General features: G+C 41.7%; 1 protein-coding gene across 4 annotated transcripts in view; it reads right to left on the bottom strand.

Moving 5' to 3' along the window:
• Window positions 1-19,407, bottom strand: part of disc1 (DISC1 scaffold protein) — a 50,383-nt gene that overhangs the window by 10,747 nt on the left and 20,229 nt on the right. For 2 of the 4 annotated variants that reach the window (XM_055018726.1, XM_055018727.1), the window contains exons 10-12: window positions 11,552-11,612; window positions 2,650-2,893; window positions 324-368 (exon numbers count right to left, since the gene is read on the bottom strand). In XM_055018726.1, the coding sequence (XP_054874701.1) occupies window positions 324-368; window positions 2,650-2,893; window positions 11,552-11,612 (350 nt within the window). Of the gene's footprint in view, window positions 1-323; window positions 369-1,540; window positions 1,577-2,343; window positions 2,487-2,649; window positions 2,894-11,551; window positions 11,613-19,407 lie in introns of those variants that run through there. The other 2 variants (XR_004846071.2, XM_035941452.2) reach the window with 2 other exon arrangements.

Here is a 19,407-nt window from a genome sequence, read left to right as displayed (position 1 = left end):
TGCCTCTATACTGTTTGGTTATCCGGTGTGAATAAATGAATGAATACAAAGCAGGAAGGTGCTGGAAGGAGAATATATGCTCAGCAAAACCCTCCGCTGGATGAATAAAGGTCTTAAAAGGCGTGGTGCAAACTCAGACAGTCTGGGACACCAGGCCAGGCTCCTCATGTAGATCAGTATTGATCAGACAGTGAAAAAAGGTGACAGCGGTCGTGTTGAACGTAAGGTCAACTAACAGATTCTCCTGCTTCCCCCAGCGTCAACATAACTTTAATTACGTTGATGACATTCAACCCTGCAGTGACAGAGATAACATTACCAACCTCTGGGTGGTTATCCTCCATGCAGAACAAAAACTCCTCCAGTTTCTGCAATGAAAAGGGAACATTTGTTAAGGTCCGTCATGAACCTGCTCATGAATTATTGAAAATGCAATTATGTTGGCTGTGTACTGTATGTGTGCAGCATCATCATAATAGGAATAGGTTGTAATTATTCATCACCAGAACTGACAAGAAGAAAATAGATTAACTGGCTCATCTGTACTGCAAGTTTCCTTTGTTAGCATTCAGACTATGTAATTGTACATTCTTCACTAAGGAAGGAGGTAATTACTGTACCTATTGGAGGTTAACATAGTTTTTGTGGCTTTAGGGTAAGTACATAAGAAGTTTTAATTATAATTTTTTAATTAAAAATTGCCAAGCATCTAACAGCGTTCATTGCTTTGCTCTCAGGTAAACACAGTTGGCCATCTATACATCTTCATGCAGCATCTGAGCGTTTCAAATACTGCAATTTTGAGCCACTCACACGAACATACTGGATCGCCGCTGCTGTCTCTAATTACATCCATCTCACAGCAACATGTAATCTGTCACATGCAGTTTTCTAAGAAGAGATTGCAAAGATAGTCTGGCATGCAACCAGTAAAGCACTATGTGTTTCCTTGAGATGAAAATACTCATATTGACCAAACCAGCGGTCAAATGGAAAGACATGTTTGATGGGCATGTCCTTGAGCATTTAGAAAAAAGTAAAGGAGAAGCTTTATCCATGGAGAATGATATTAAATGGCAGAAACACAATATCAGTAAAAGGCTATTTGCTTCCTCTGAGATGCAGAACAAAAATTGTCCACTAAATGTGCTGCTACACATCTTTCGTCTTTTATTAGAGACTATAAGGGGCTTGTCCTAATATAAAACATGTTAGCTGCTTAGCTGACACATGAATGTATTTTTATTTATGTTACATTTACAATACCAATATTTATACTCCGTCTGTGGATATTAGAGATTCGTTCTATTGTATTCAATAGAATATTTTTCAGCCATTTACGGAAAAAAAAAAATCTAAATCGAGCACGTCCCGAAGGATTTATGCTGAAATGTAAAACTAAAAAGTACAATTCTGCAGCCACATGATAAACTCCAGGGTGAATTCTACTACATGGAGCTCCAGTGTTTCTAGCTCAGAGGACACAAAGAACAGAGCGCACAGGACGGAGACAAAAGAGAGAAATGGTTGGCTGTCTCACCTTTTAGTTCTTGGAGAAATGTTAGGAGGGGCCGGGCTTCAGGAGGAGAAAGAAAAGCAGAGAAAAACAAAGGGAAAGCAGAAAATAGATCCATGCAATTTGTAAACTGAAGTCAGGGCAAGGCAGGGAAAGAAGACATTAGTGCAAAGTGTGTCTCTATGGATGCACAGAACAGGGCTATGAGAGAAGTTAAAGAGGTTGCAAAAGAAGTATGTCCATGAAAATCCACAAATTCTGCCAACAGCACCAGTTAAGACTACTGACAAACTTGTGCTTATGCCTACAATGCGGTAAATCACTGCATTGTCTACTGAAACAGGTAGATTAAAGATTTACAGCAAACAAGATGGTAAATACCAATCTGTGAGCCAAAGTAACAAACTATAATCTCCCAAAAACATGCCTAGAAATTGTGCAGTGTATCTTTTTTGGCTCTGTTGGCTTTGTTCCTATCTCAGATGAGTCTGACAGACTACGTGGGAGGAGGAAAGTGTGAGAAGTGGAGAGAGGGAGTCGGACTCGGCCCCGAGGCAGTGGACCTCAACTCACTGTGGGATACACCAGCGCAGAGAATTCACACAGCACACACATGCATTCCAGCTAAACGCATGTAATCGTGCAGAAACAGACTCTCAGATCTGCACTCTGCAGAATGAAATTTTTCAAGGAAGCCAAAGTGTTTCCAAGTGGTTGCCTCCCTCACGCCCACACTTTCCTCGTTTAGGAAATACCTTCAAGCAAACACGCTAATAGACTTCTGCTCATCTGACTGCAGTCGACAGAATTTCAGACTCTTACAATAATGAATGTATGAACTGAAAATGTCCTCTCCAGCCAAGTGGTAAGTCTGACAGAGGAGGCAGACTTTATTTGAGGTTACAGAAAAGCAAGTAAATCTGAAAACGTGCCATTCTTAGTTGACCTTTCAGTGGCATAGACGGGCTATCTGCAGAAAATATGTAGGAATTCAGTGGTTAAAACTCTCATAAGGGAGTCTTTTACATTCAAGACACTCTAAATCGAAGCCTCTCTCATGCACTGTAGCACCTATACATAGAAATTTTGATGAATAATACATTGTGTGTTGTTAACAAGATTTTTCCTGTTACCTTAGTGAACTCTGAGTTCTGTAAGTTGGCCTCGGGACACCAGCGACCTCCTAAAGCAGTCAACATGGCACAGTCTTCTTCCTCTTTGGTGCATAGTTGGGTTGGAGGATAAACTGTTGCGGGGGGGAGGTCTTCGATATCTGCTCCACTGCAGCTGGGAGTCCGCAGCTGGAGACCTCTCAAGAAAAGGTGACATGCTTCGAGGTCGGCTTCCCAGATTCGCTCCAAGCCTGGGCAACCACAACTAGAGAGAGAGGGAGACAAGTGCGTTATGCACTACGATACAATTACATAAAATACACCGCAATATCAGATACAATGATGTTTTATATATCTGATATTCAGCATGATATGTGATATGAGAAACACAAGAAACATCTCTCCAGACTGTACAATCAAATACAACGTGACACCATCTGAAATTATATAGTGTGACACAATAGTGCAATAAACTAGAATTAGCCTTTTGTGGTTACATCTTATTCCAATGAGTGCGGTTAAATCTACAACCATGTCTGTCCAGACTTGTAATAAACCCTGAAATGTGTAAAATTCATTGAGAGAAACAAAAACTCAAAATCCTTGCATGTGCTCACAAGCTTGTCTAATAACACTGATTCTAATTGGACACTAAGTTGTAGGCATGACAGTAAACAATTCTTCAAATATGGATTGGTGTTGCAAAGAAGCTACAAACTCTAAAACATGGATGGTTCACACACATCTTTAACCCAGCAGCACAGAAGGTCTATAGCACAATCGCCACCCTTTCAGGGGAATCCAAAATCAAGGAAACAAACTCAATAGTAAGCTCATAAGTTATCATTACTCCGCCAAGGAGGCAGAGTCTTGGTGGAGTTATGTGACGATTGGTGCACGTTTATCTGTCTGTCTGTCTGTCAGCAACATTACTCATAAACGGACAAACGGATTTGGATGACATTTTCAAGGAAGGTCAGAAATGACACAAGGACCAAGTGATTAGATTTTGGCAGTGATGCAGCTTATAGTCTGGATCCACGGATTTGTTAAAGATTTCTGTATCACTGCGAGATAGCGGCACAGCATCACTGTAACTATGACAACAAGTGAATGCTACCAGCTGCCTGCTGACAATCACATGATTGCGATCCTACTATAAATCGACCGGTGCGGACTTATGGGGACTTATCCATTGGAAATGATACAAGGAACAATTGATTAAATTGTGGGGGTGTTTCCGAGTCCCATCAACTCCCGTCACCCACCACATATTTAGGTCACGTGATTTGGTATCTGTACATAATGTACACATACATAATACACGCCTGTGCTCAGCGCAAGGTCATTGTGTTTGTGGGTACATCTATATTAAATGGCCACATTCTATAATGTCGTGATTTCTGCCATGATTTTTTTTTAAAGATTTCAGTCGTCGGAAATGATACAACGACTGAGCAGCCTTGGCAGAGTGCTGCACTCTCTGAGTACTTTTCTTGTTCATTTATCTATGTTATTTATGCGAATCATCTATTTATACTCAGTTCCTTATGTTTACTTTCCAGGAATCAAAATGCAAAAATATGTATTTTTATATTAAACCTAACCAGGCTCTCAGCTCAACATGTATGTGCGTCATACATAGGAGGGTCAAGAATAGAGACCTCAGGCACTCATGAGGAATTGGTTTCAGTCTGAAGAAGCTCCTTTGGCAACATATAGAATACAGACTGAGAATGTCTGTGATTGTCAAGAAGAGCTCTGAAGGTCAAACCTGCTGAACCATTAAAAACAAGCCCATGAAAAATGGTTTTGTGTATACTCTCATACTATAAATAGCTGGCACTCTTGGTTTCTCTTCAGAGAAAATTCTCCTTCAGAGAAATTTCTCTTTCAGGCAAATGCTGGAGAAATATCTACCTCACTCCCCTACAAAAGATAAAATTACCAAGCAACCAGAGTTTCCTGTTTTATTTCCTGAGGTCATAAGCATCGTCACAAATTCAGGATCCAACCAAAACTGAGTTCCCACTTCTGTTACTAAGTTATGCTGCTGAATAACGGCTAAAAAAAGGTTTTTGCATGTGACAGAGAAGTTGGCCTTTGACCTTTTGGGTATAAAACATCATCCATCCACTATTTTATCCTATATAACATTTGTGTGCAGTTTTGCCATAATTCTTAACATATACAAAAATGTGTCTCAGAGGTTATAGTAGCTTTTGACCACCAAATTCTAATCAGTTCAAGTTTAAGCAAAATTTGTTCACGAAATATCACATTCACAAGAACAGTGCTCCAACCATGACTATCACATATAAACATGATAAGATATAATACGACATATGCCTATGCATGTAAGTAGGTAAACAGTATGTACATATTGTCTTATGTATGTCTCTTATGTTTGGACAATTAGTAAAACACTTTGGGAAATATGCTTCAGCACTGACTTCACATTTATATGTCTTTAAGATTCTGAACATATATGTTGTGAAACAATGTAAACAAGAAGTGTAGGCATCACAGCAACACTAATATTAGCACTACAGGTGATGAATATAATGAAAATATACATTGAGAGACAGCGTGTCTGGCTAACCGAAGCACAGCAGTTATTCAGGCACAGTAAAGGACATCTTTAATAGGCATCTCTAAAATAAAGCACTGAGTGACAGTGGAGGAGTGAATCATTCAGAGCTTATAATTCCATTGACAAACTGTAATGAGAGTGAATGTTCTCCTGATAGGCTGCCCTTTTCTTCAAAGAGCTGCAGCAGAGAGAGAAAAAAAGAGGAGCCTGGAAGTGTTATCTCTGCCGGGGTCACTGAGGAGGAGTTCAGAGGGAGGACAAGAGGATTGTTTTTTTGTTTATCTACTCATTGAGTCACAATCAGTCATCCTCCTTCACTCTCCCTCGCCATGACCCTCGTGGCATCCAAGGTGCAAGTATGAAAACAGAAGAGAAGAACTGAAGGAGCTGCAGCTGATGGAATGTACTTCGAGAATGAACAGTAAGGTCACTGACTTGGTTCATTGTTTTAAGTTCTACTGTTCAAAAAGACACTGTGTTTTACAGTAAGACCAGATTTTTTGTTGTATCTGTTTAGTTCATTACAGTTATGTTACCTGTAAGAGGATGGGAGGCTTGATGTTGAATTATAAGACACTCCTCCTTTTTTTAATGTAGCTAGCTCGAATTTGAGACCTCTGACCTTTAAAATATTCTTGTTTTTTTACCTTCTTCTTTCAGTGACCTTTAGATAACAAATTCCCAAATGAGTGTGCTCCCAAGTGACATTTTAAGGCCCGAATCCATTGATCTTGTTAGAAAATTTACCTTTAATATATTTTAGACCACACACAACAAACGCACACTCACAATATCATAACTATTAAAAAGTCAGAAAAGATATTTTCGGTCTTTACTTCACACACGGGGGGTCAATTTTATTTCTAGGAGTCCATCTTGTGTAGAAAACAAACTAAAGCTGACAGGATGCAGGGACAAAGGTTTAAGGATTTATACATACGAGATGGATCAAACATCCTTAAGGAAGAAATGTCCTCCATCTCTCTCTATGTGCCAATTTTCATCCCAGGAGAAGATTCTCTGTCACAAATATTAATTCTCACATTGAGTGACTCAGAATGATAAAAACAACAATTTCACACTCCAAGCACAAATATACTTACACATAAGCATCTATAATATATTCAGTATTTTCACCTAGAGACTGCTTCCCTGCTGCGCATTCAGATTTGAGAAATTGCTCTTTCTCCATCATATGTAAACAAACTCAAAGGCAAAATGCACCCAGACAATAATGTTTAATCTCTCCCTCTGTTCCTTCTCCATCTCTCTCAGTGATGAGTCCCACTGAAAATTGAATGCCACTTGTTTTCCAGCCCATCTCCTGCCTGAAAAGGCTGCCAACCTCTGTACCCTGCCAGCGCACGCCTCTCAGCCGCTCTCTAACCTTCATTTGGCAGACAGACAATAGAAAAATTGCTCGGCCCGGCCCCTCCCCTGCCCCTGCCAATTCTGCAATAGTAGGGACGCACCCAATGAGCCGTGCCATTGTTATTTGTCTCTTCTGAAGTGGAGAGCGACGCACACACACAGATATGGGTTAGCACACATGTGTTAACTTACACACACATGCCCATAAATCACTCTCTGCTGGGATTCTGTGTTGTACAATCATAAATTCCTCTAAAAATGTCAAAGCTGGCCTCATCTATCACAAAAAGCTTCTCTTCAGCGACAGCCACAATTCATTACAAATAACTGGCTTTGGCAAAAGGGATCTGTGTACTGAAAATTCGGGCAACACGTCAGCGCTTAAGCATCCCGGTGACTGTGGCGTCCCGGTGCCCGTTGGTATGAACTTCTCGCCCAGGGGTTAATTGGTGGCAGCCGCTCGGCCTGCCATCTGACGGTGGCCGGGTGTGGGCGTGCTGCGCCGCTGATGGCCCAGTAATAAGAAGGAGAAGCAGGAAGGCACACTCCTTCCACAGTCCTCCCTGTGGGACTGCTGACTGACAGGACTGCTCTTTCTCCTCAAGGCACTACACACTCACAGCTACTGAGGACGGATTATAAATACACCAGAACTGCTGAATGGGTTTCACATACTGTCTGACCAACAGTCTGAACCAAACCCAGCTCATATGTTCGGCTGCATCTCCACGTCTCACACACCGGGCTGGATTAACAGACAGAAAAGCAGCTCCTGTCTTCATCCACAGCTGACGTCTATCTCAGTACATTCAGAGTGAACTAAGCGCTCTCTCACCAAGAAATTACTCGTGTTGAGGATAATCAAAAGCTGTATACAAAATGAGAATTCACACATTAGAAAGGAAAAGGGAGACGCTAATGTTTCGCCTTACCATTGCCATCTGAAATAACACCAGTTGTGGAGAGGTGCTAATAATACAGAGAAATACAAGATGGGAACAATTGGAAGAGGTGTGATAGATGGTGGGTGAAGGTAGGTTTGTCTCGGGGAGGTTTTTACAGCAGCCAGCTGAGCAACTAAGGTGCCTCTGTTTCAAACACATTTCTCTGAGGTGCATTCAAGGGTTTGTGCATTAAAAGTGATAATGGAGCACATTCCTGTTCAGTTTTCTTGCTTAGATGCCCACAGCGTGTCTTCTACTTTAACTAAGAGAACATGTCTGAGCATTTTAATGACACCAGTTGGTTTGTTTCCATCACACGGGATGAATGGCACCCAAAACGGTGCGGAACAACAAATGTAGGACAAATACGAGAAGCATTTGCTAATGAAACATCCACAAATTGTATGAATCAACCGTATGGTGCTGCTAATCTGAATAAAATGTTTTTTGTTCTGGTGACACACTTACAGCATCTGCGCTGCTCTAACATCCTGTTCTAATCGTTAGCAAGGAAGAGATAATTGGTTTTTTCAACACCATCCGTCTCCACGGAGACCAGACATCTCACCATACTAATCTGCCTCTCTCCTCCCCTCCTCCTCCCCGTCTCCATCAGCACGGCACTCCATCAACGGTAATGTACATTAGAGCTGACTGATAACATTTACAGTGGATGATGGGTGCATGTGTGTATCTGTTGTGTGTGTGTGTGTGTGTGTGTGTCTGTGTGGTGTACACACATGTGGGGGAAACTGCACATTCAGTCAAACCAAATATATGTCACTGTGCCAAGCAGGAGCTGGTGAAAGCTGCCGGTGTTCGCCAGAAGTCAGTGCTGCATTTGTGATTGGAGCTGGACCGCCTCTGGCTACAGAGGATGATCCAAGGTGGGAGAGCCAATCAATTAATAGAGAATGTGATGAGCAGGAAAATGATTTTAGAGCCAGCGGAGAAGGTGTCCTTTAATGTGATTTTTCTTCCGATGGTGATGACAGATGCATACAATCTAAAGCATATAATCTGTATTCTCTGCAATAAAGTATCTGTTAGAGAAACTAAAACAGAGGAGCACGAAGGAGCTCCACTAAAAAAGAAGAGATAAAACAGCCAGTAGTCAGACTGTTTGGAGGCCAAACATTCGCTGATGTATTTTTGTTTTATTGGTGTTGGTGGTCTGGGACTAACAGGGGCTGATGTTGAAACAGAAGCAAGCTTGCTGGATTTATAATCTCCAAAGTTTACAGCAGAGGAAAATAAATAAGCTATTTTTGTAATAAATTAAAGGGGCAACTCCGCTGATTTATACACCAAGTTTTGTTTATTTTTGTTGAGGAGTTTGATGTTTTCTGTGGCCCCAGAGGAGCTTTCCAAAATCTGAAAAACAAAATAACCCTGACAATGTCATGGACTTGGAGAAGTTATTAACAGAAAGTCTGTATTACAAACAGAAGGTCACAGAGAGGGAGGGTGTCGCAATGATATCATTGAGATGCATTATGTGAATTTTGGGCTCCAGCATTTTCGCATCAGTTTTGACAATTACTTTTAAATTTGACCCTGAGTCTTTTGGCTTTATGGAAATGCAACACTGAATCACCATATGAGCATTTTTTAAATATATACTCAAGGCTTTAATTCTGTTGTCTGTTCTCTAACATTTAATACAGTCTTCTAATATTTTGTTGAATATTTTTTGTAGTGCTTCTGTTTGTAAATGTGTTGCATACTTTAGAGGCTTATAAACTGCTGCATGAAAATGTTTATAGTGTGAGTAAAAAGAAATGTATTGTGGCTAGAAATGTGATATATGATATGATGACACCTGGACAAGTTACCAGTCTATCGCAGGGCTACATATACAGATAAACAATCACACTCGCAAGCACACCTATGGACAGTTTAGAGTTACCAATTCACCTGAGCATGGTTTTGGACTGTGAGAGGAAACCGGGCTACCTGGAGAAAACCCATGCATGCACAAGGAGAACATGCAAACTCCATGCAGGAAGATCCCGGGAAGGCCGGGACATGAACAGCTCTTTTAGCTGCAAGGCGACAGTGCTAACCACCAAGCCATTGTGCAGCCCCGGAATGAAATACCACTCTTTCAAAAAAACGCTCCTTCATGTAGTGTTTTCATGATGGTTGGGAGAGTTCTGTCTCCAATCAGTTCAAAATCTCCAATAAATGTTCATTTAGGTTAAGATCTGGTGGTTGTGAAGACCACAACAAATGATTCACATCATTTTATAGCTAATCAAACCATTCAGATGCCCCTTGTGTCCTTTGGGTGAGAACACTGGGGTGAAGTACGATTCATCCCATATCACTTTTTTCCATATCTGTGAAAGAGTTTTTGCTCCACTCTCAGCTGTACGTACATTCATCTTTGTAATGGGAGCTTCATACAGCCTGCTCTAATATCCATCTCTATTTTTAAAAACCAACGGACTGTTCTTACTGGCAGTCTGATCACGTCCTGCACTGCAAATGCGCGCAGTCGACCACGATTTCCGACCCTATTTACTGATATCTTTAGTCCCATAGATCTGACTATGGGACTTTAGTCACTGTTCCTGTTGTGCAGTCTTTGTGACTGCAGTTCCTATCATCTGTGCCCCAACAATGAACCCTCTTTCAAAGTCACTTAGATCTTCACGTCTTGCCATCTTGATGCAAAATCAGAATCAGCTGGGACTGCTCAGCATTTTTAGACATGCCACAGAGCATGGCTGCATGCTAACGGTATGGTTGTACGCTGCAAAGCACCTGTGTGGAATCTGCATTCATTGGGTTATGGTTTTTCCTTTAATTTGTCACCTGTCTACATGAAAAAACTTCAGAAAACTGTCAGAAGCCAGAAGTTTTGCCACTATATTTTTTTCACATTAGACACATGGTGCAGACAGGTACTCTCAGAAACATCACACAAACACCACACAAAGCAGCCATCTGCCCTATTGACAGAAAAGATCCACAGGCATGCTTCCCTGCTGGGCACTGAGATCGCAGCCATGTTGCTCTTTGACCATGCAGACCCCCAGTCTGCGCATTCCTCAGTAACAAACAGCCCTGCAGTATGTGACTGATTCCTGGCTCCAATCCAAGGAGGTGAAGTTGCCTCTCTAAGGATGCAACACAAAGAGCTAAACCTGCTCCACACTGCAAACAGAGACAAGGGTCAAACAGACACACAGGGTCTCTGATAATAAAGGTTTTTCCAAGCTCAGACTAAGCCCATTCTGCCTCACCTTCCTCTTCAAAACACTTAAAAAAAAAAAGAAAGTGGAAAATACAGCTCATATGGTGTACACAAAAAACATTATGGGCTCTATTTATCCATCTGTAAAACACAAATTGCTCCAAAATGCTGCAGAACAAGAACCAGTCGCATCACAGCTGCTTGGTGCTGCCTGTCTGCCGAGGAGATGAGCTAAGCAGCTCTAATCTACATAAGGAAGCATAAGCAGCCGTATGGTGTCAAAAGTTGACCGGGTTCCACACCCTCTGCTCGAAAATTCAGACGCTCAGCTAACCAAATCTTTCAGGTGGGCTGGGCATCCACTCACAACACGACAGACCTGTCCTCAGTGATTTAGAAGCTCTGAAACAAACAGAAAAAGACACTGCTTTGTCTAAAATGGTTTACACAAAAGAAGGGGGGGGGAGGGTGGACAATGAGCTGATGTAAATGCCAGAAAAAGAAGGTATAGGAAAAATGTGAGATGGTGGAAAGGTGGAAAGAGGAAGACAAATTGTGCAGGTGAGAGACGGAGTGAAATGTGAGAAAGGGACTCTAGGAGACAACAGCATGAGAAAAAAAGGTGTGAGTGCATGATGTGGTTGGTGAGGTGATGTATTGGGGAGATGATGCTCTGGTTAGAGGACAACGGAGGTGAGAGGAAATTCCTTGGAGGCTGCTGCTCTGTTTATGTCTCCTTGTTTATTAGTCCCGGGGAACACTGAGTCTTCATGTGTGTATTAAAAAAAGAGAAAGAGAACTGAACACAATTACCTGTGCAATCTGTCCTCCAGTAGCTCGATATACTTGGTAGTGTTCTCTTTCAGGCGGCTTTCTGTATGGAGAGAGAAGCACAAAGAGTGCGACAGCCTGTTACTTCACTTTATTTAGTACTTTTATTAGCAATGGTGGGGTATCCTAGCAACAAATCACAGCCATAACATCATTAAAATTGACTTGTTATTAGCTATTTCATACATGGACTCTGTTCACAGTTGGTGATGGCATTGTGCACAGAAACTGCAACAGTACAGTTCAATACAGAGGACCAGCTGGCTCTCTCTCTTAACACAAACACACAATCGAGGAAAGATCATTCCCTCTGCTCGAAGAGGAGATAAAACCATAGACGGCCTGAGGATAAAAGGGGATTGTATCGTGGCATAGTTCCTTATATCATGCCAGATTTTCTGTGGGGCATGAAGTTGGATGGATAGCTTATGTTGCTTCCCGTGCCCTTCTGCCAGCAGTGAGCGGTGCCTGAGGAGGCAGACGGAGGCTGGCTGAGCCTTAGTCAGGATGGAGAGGAGGGCAATCTGAGCACCGTTAATGAGCTCATGTATGAAACATGAGAATATGCCCCCCACAGCAGCAGATCCTCCAACACAATGGGATGCACTTATACCAAATTGCAGCGTGTATATATGTGCACAAAAGCCATAACGTTCAATTTAAACCCTCCTCCTTCTCCTCCTTTCCACTAAGATACAGACAGACAAAGCTGCTGGCCTCGTAAATCTGTCCATCCCAGCATCTGTGCAACTCGACAACCAGTTAGAATCAGTTCTTTCCCACAATCTGGTGCAGTGATTCCGACCTTTGAATCTTTGGGTAAAAGAGCAAGTCAGTCACAGACTTGTCTCTGGTCAATGCTATTTCCTTGCAGAATACTTGATACTTTTATCTCTCTGTGCCTGTAAAAACATTCAGAAGTTTTTCTGCTAAACTGAGCCAAACAACTCCATATTTACTTTACAGAAGCATCAAATGTCTCATTTAACTCTTGGCACGAAGAGCAAATGAAGGTATTTCCACAAAAAGTTGAACTATCCCTTTAATTGAACACATGCCTTGACGAAAACCTCAGATTAAGGGTTAGAAGAAGACAATGTTTCATTTTAAGGAGAGATGAGCCAAAAATAGCAGGAAACTACTCCAATGTAATGCCACTTAGCCTGATCACATTGAGTAGAACTCACACAGAGACAAAGTCACCTAATTGGGTGTTCTGAATCACACTGATGTTTGAAATATCATTTGTATCATTGTCTTAATGGTGGTTATTAGACAGCATCGGCTCGGAGATGAGACAGGCTTAGGAGCAGGCACAGCAGGAAGAAAAGAAAAATGTCTCTGAGAAAGTGGCTGTGACACGCACGCACGCACACGCACGCACGCACGCACACACACATATCTGTCCATACTTTGTGAAAGAGCTGCTGTGGAGATAGTTGGGCTATTTATGGGGGCTGCATGCGTGTGTCACAAAAACTGATCTTGCCCGAGTGTCGTTTTCATTCAAAGTGGCCAAATCTGCTCAATCAGAGTTAAGAGGGAGGCTACTGGAGGAGCTATCACATATCTCATGAGCAGATCTGGTGTACGTGGACCAGACAGCTCACTTGCCACCCCTCTAATTGCTATGTGAGATCCTATCCTACCTGACAAAGTCTCCCTTGTCAACTTCCATTCATGCTGGCTCCGTTAAGCAGCGTGCAAGGAGATAGCCACTGAATAATACATGGGGGCATTAAGCCTGACTTTGGATGGCACAAAGCATGTACAGATGCGAGATGACTAAGTAGGCTAAGTCTTGAACACGAGCCAAATTTAGAAATAATACTGAGCAATCAGAAACAATTCGTATAAACACCAGATGAAGATGGGAGGTGCAAACACAAGTGTATTAACTGTTAACTTAATACTTCTTGCTGTGCTAATACTGTCGCACGCAGGGGAGAGTCAGTGTGCCATCCAGTCGCCATGCCAACCGGTGGCACAACTAGTGAGCCTTTTCGGGCGTGACAGATGAAAATAATCTTTCCTTTATAGAACGGGACAAGACATCAAGCAGCACAGCCTCCTCCTGCGCTGAGTGGAACCAGAGCACTGGGTGATATTACCACTTCCTGTAAGTCTGCGGGGGGCTGCTGTCATTGGCAGGCCATGCGAATAAAATCGGCACTAAAAAGCCCATAAAGAAGACAGCCAGTCCCTTACTCCCGATACATGTGGCAGTATATTTGGTGTTGAAGGAACTTCACAAAGGCGTCTACAGAGCCTGCATTGAAAATTCATGAGCTCAGCCTCCCCCTCACACCAGTGATCTCAGCAGGCGTTAAACATCACTGATTGCTGCCAAGGACCTCGGCCAAAATCGAAGAGGCCGTTCATTCATAATACAAACAGAACTGAGACACTATTGAAAGATGAGAAGAATGTGTTGCTGGGTGTTGCAAAGAGGCTGTTTGCTTCATATAGGTCATCATATGAATTCACCCATCGTATGAGGAAATAATTACTTCTGCAGAATAGATAAGGTTGATTAAGATACCGTATGATGAATGTGATGATTGAAATCAGTGATGTAGACAGACAAAGCCAATAAAGCAGGCATATCACACAACTGATGCACAGTTCCCAATGATGAAGTTCTGGCCTTTAATTAGGCTGCAGAAGTTAGCGATGGCAAGGTGTTTAGATTTCTGAATTATGAGCATTTGAGCAGCTCTCTAATTGAAAGTGAATAATGGCGTAATTTCTTCAAGGCCTTGTAACAATAAAAGCAGCCAACATCTGTGAGGCCTTCGTGTTGTCAAACAAATTAGAGGCGGCTCGTTGCTAACACAGCACCAGCGATATGCGTGTTATGAGAGCCCGCGCATAATAAGGCAGAAGAGAAATTGTGTGTCTTTGTAATTGAGTTGAAGTCACCGACTGTGATTAATGTGTTTAAGCTAGGCTTGGGCTGCTCGAGTGCGACATCACTGCAGGTAACACAAACACACAGTCAGCATACGCAGACGCCCACAATGTATGAATGTATCTGAACGGAGCTAATGGAGGGAGAGGGACAAGCTGATTATCAGACAGACACTCAATAACCCATGATGCTCTCGCTGTAGGATCACAAAGCAGACTGCAGCTGCCACTGTATCACATATTGTGGGGTTATGCACGAACGCACAACAAGAAGAATCATTTGACAAAAAACTGCCTGTGTGTACAAAATCCGTGCTTGGGTTGATATATATCTCATTTCTGGATGCTGAGTCACTCGTCTGAAATCTTAAGACGCATTCACTGTCATTATAACTGGAATTGAACTCGGTAAACAGAGTTTGCTTAGAAGAGACTTTAAACTTTAAATCCACTGCTTCAGGCTGCAAAAAAACATTTTCTCTGAGAACTAAATCTGGAAAGCAGTAAGAGGGCCAACAAAGAGGAACTCTCCCAAAATATGTTGACATAAAAACTGCAACACTTCACCTGCTCACAAACTGGCTCCATTGAACATCTTATTTTTTCCTTGGCTTCTTTTGGGAACTCCAGGTTAATACATTTTCCACAAAAACACATTTCTGAATTTGCCACTGTCACCTTCAGCAGAAGAATTTTGCCTAAACAAGACTAAGCGCCTATAGCCATCGGCTCTCTGAGGCTGTAATTAAACGTTGTTTAACCTTCTGAACCCCAAGCAGTCTCTGGGCATATTTTGCTCCTGTGACATTTTTATTTGCTGTGGCCTCACAATTATAATGCCATAAATCATAAAAAAGAAAAAAAATTAAACTGAATTTCTTTGACTATTTATTTAACCATTATGTCAATACTGTAAAAAAACTGTCTGCATGGTATAGGTATTTTAGTATTTACATTTTAACAACCTTTACCACACCAGCTGTGCACATCAACTCTAGAAAGATATTTCACCATGCTGAACGTATCTTGTATCAACAACTTACTCCTTCCTCTGCATGCTGTTTTTGAGCCATGCCAAATTTATTTTATTGCTCCAATAGGTTTTGAGCAATAAACAAATGTTTTCCATATTTGTCTTTTGTCTGTTTTGTGTAAACACGGTCTACAGTTCAGCATAGTCCCTGATTTTTTGTTATCTTACCGTTGTTCGCACCTGAGTAAATTATGGCTGCTCAGTTGTGCCAAGAAGCATGCATTTTTACATTTTTGATGAAATTTCATGATTTTAAGTTTAGATTTGGTTAATTTTCCTGACGGAACAAGACACCACACATGATTAGTTAAGGAAAGTTCTGGAAGTTGAAAACCATGTTTTTAGAGTTTCTGGCTTTGATAAATGATGTGTTGTCAGTGGTTGTTTGAAGATCACCTGTCTTTCAAACCCATCAGCATGTTTTGGAGTTCAGAGGGTTAAGCTGGTGGTTTAAACTGAATGCTAATGTCAGCATGTTCACAATGACAATGCTAATAACTTGATGTTAGCATTACGAGCTACAGTTTGTCATGTTCAGAACCTTAGTGTGTTAATTAACACAATGTATAGCTGAGGGTGATACCAGTTTTGCAGATATGTGGACATGAGCCTAAACCTAAACCATCAATGGAAAGTCAGTTGGCATTTCATTGTGGACCAACGTGGTGGACAAACAGACAGACATTACAGAGGCACTGCTAACATGGCTGACAACACACCTTTATAAGAAGTTTTGAGCTTTTCTTTGTTTGCAGTGAAGTGTAGAAGTGATATAACCAAGACAACAAAACTTCATTTTGAGTTGTATTGATTTGAAGAAAAGAAACTGATTGATGCACCCAGACTGTAGCGGTTCCTCAATCAGCTTCCCTTTGTTTTTGCTGTAGTTTGTGATACTCCTGACAAATTCACAATGGAACCACATCCTCTAGTGAACCACAGGAAAAATGAGTCTTGCCAAAACTCCAGAGACAAAAACCGGAAAATATTCTCAGTGGTCCACTTAACCACCACGCTGCTCTCACTCATTCAGATGCTCTTTAGGAGAAGAGCTGTCATATATTCCATCATGTTCTCAACAGAAGCACCCTGAAAGAGGCAGAGTCATGAATAAATCATTTATGTCCTCGCCTTCACTATTGGCACTCCAGTCAAAGGAAATTGCATTTGTTTAATACCACAGAGTGACAGTTTTCTGATGTGCACTTCAGACACTGGACTAGTACGACACAGTTGGCCTGAACAGTCTCCAGAATCCTGCATAAGCAGTGGGAGCTGTATGAAGACAGAGTAGATACTGGAGGTCCAGTAAAACACAATGAAAACATTAAGTAAATGTGTTCAAGTGGAGTCCTGTGAAGCAGAAAACCTGCCATCTTCATTACAGATAACCAAATTACCTGGCTGCTACAGAATATACTGCCAGCATACTAACAAAAGCATTAAATAAGCATCACCAGGGCGCTTGGATAAATCAAGAGGGATGCACGCTGATGCTGCCTCCGCATTCGAATGTCCTCACTCCTGGGGGCCATTTACTCATCTTATTCAGCTCTTCAATTATTTATTTGTAAATTTAGTATCGCTCGAGATCTCTCTTGGGGACAAAATTATACTCTCAGCAGGGAATCAAACCTCCGGCTATAATGGGTTTGGTATTCATCAGCACTCGCGCCAATGGCAATTAGGGACATAATGGCTCCCAGGCCAAAAAGCTGCCACACTACAAGGTACTCAGGGCGGAGATGTTCAACAAGCTGCAGCCGTGTAGCTTAACTGAATGTATGTGCTTTGATTGTGTCATTGAACTACATATATGCTGTTCTAGAGCTCATGCCAGGATAATAAGCCTCTTCAAGAACAGACATACTGCTGTGTTGTTATAAGATGACACTAGTATGACAAGTGTTTGCTGCAAATGCCTCAGAAACCAAAACGACAGCCATCTTGACTTGGAATTAGAAAGTAAATTCCAATCCCCTCCAGCTAAAGAAGTGGTAATGTGCTGTTTGTGGGCTATCAGTTTCCAGCTAGTGTGTGCCAGCCCCTTATTACCAAATAGGATGACAGTTTAATGAGCCCCTTTGCTCGGTGTCAGCAACACATTGTGAAACTGCGCCTGCTGCCATATTGTGTGTGCCCACTTGAGCATTTAAGCGAGCCGCACAACCAATCATTAACTCGTCGTCTTCTTTGTGACGTGTTACCCACCTGACTCCCATTCCTTTGTTTGGCCGCAGCATTTGCATGTCGCTGGTTCCCCAGCCGCCATGTCCCTGAGAGTCGTATCATTTTATATGTTCAGGACACGCAGGTGAACTTAAACCAGTCTTTGGTGCTTGTCATAGAAGAGATTAATGTTATTGCAGGTGGTTTAGTAAGTAATGATGTTCAGGACTGTGTGTCAGCAACAAAAATCCAGGTAGGTGACTGAGTTTTATGCACACAGATGAAAGGAAATAAGACATAATTGCTTTGAGGTGAAAATAGCTGGTTTGTAGTTACAACATTATAAAATTATAGAGCCAACATGAACAAAAACACCAAGTCAATGCATTACCGTACACCCCATAAAAACTCAACAGCCTCAACAATGAATTGCAACAATAAAAGGGTGCCCCCTAGTGACAGCAGAGGGTGTTTTCAAGACAAGACAATGGCACTCATTGTGACACCGCAGCCACAAACCTTAATGATCTAGATAACAGCATGTTTGATGGCTGGTTGCACGCGTTGGTGTTGTAGCAGGAGACTGATCCAGAGCTCTCCAGTCCTTTGCTACCTGCTCTATCCCCGTCACTTCGCCATTTCTCTTCCAGCTCTGTGTTCCCATCTCAGCGTCTCAGAGAGGGAAGTGACCTTTTATAGAAATCTCCCTGTGACTGATGGACTAGAGAGAGCAGCACCGCAGGTGGTGCCGTCAAAATCCATTTAGATCTCTGCCAGTGCCAGTACGCCAAATCAATCTAGCGCCTTCCCCACCCTCAACCCTAAAACACAAGCCCCTTCTTTAAGCAGCATTCAAATCTGGTAGGAGAGTATGCCAATGCTGATACATCATGTGTGCACCAGACACACATGGATGTAACTGGCTACTTCACACTATCTAAAGCTCATTTCCCCTGCACCCCCAACTCACTAACACCCCTCCTCTTAACAACTGCCAATCCTGCTGGTAACCCATTTGAAGCCGAGTCCCCACTGACAGCGGATCACTTCTCCTTCATTTGGGAGAGAAGTCATTGTTCACTGATGTCCTCACAGTGTGAGGCAACATCAAGAGAGGACTTATTTGCAAAGAGCTCTCATGATTCACATTTGAATTGGTATTTAAAAGGAAAATTCAAAGAAAAAGAAAGGCACCTTTCAAATATACAACAAACGTTTCCTTGTCTCAGTGGGCAGCAGGAAAAATGCAGCAGTGCTCTTACAGGTAATGGTGCATTTATTCATATTCATATTTTAAAATGGTTATTCAGAGCTGCTATAATAATCAATCTTTTTATATTAACAATGGAACAAACGACTAACTGTAGTATGAAAGTGGCCCCATGAAGATTTATTACATGGCTCAGTTCTCGACTTTTTTTTTTTTTTTTTATCCATTGTAGCATCTTTCAGATCATTGTTTTTACTTTGCAGTCCTTAACTTTACAGATCTGATTCATAAATCATCAAGGTCATTTCCAGACACAGAAGGCAAAAGAAAGCTTTGAAAAATCCACACCAACTTAGCTTTACTAGGCCAGAAACATGACAAATGAACGACATGGGGATATAAGCTAAAATCATACTTATGCCAGTTTTATGTTCTCTATCATAAATATATAGAAAACATCAACATAAAAGCACTGATTCTACAAGCTTTATATAACTATAATAACAAATTAAATTG

Source organism: Amphiprion ocellaris, chromosome 16, assembly GCF_022539595.1.
Source record: "Amphiprion ocellaris isolate individual 3 ecotype Okinawa chromosome 16, ASM2253959v1, whole genome shotgun sequence".
In the NCBI taxonomy this organism is placed as follows: Eukaryota; Metazoa; Chordata; class Actinopteri; family Pomacentridae; genus Amphiprion; species Amphiprion ocellaris.
The sequence above is the reverse complement of the archived record's forward strand: the minus strand, read 5'-3'. Positions and strand labels throughout refer to the sequence as shown.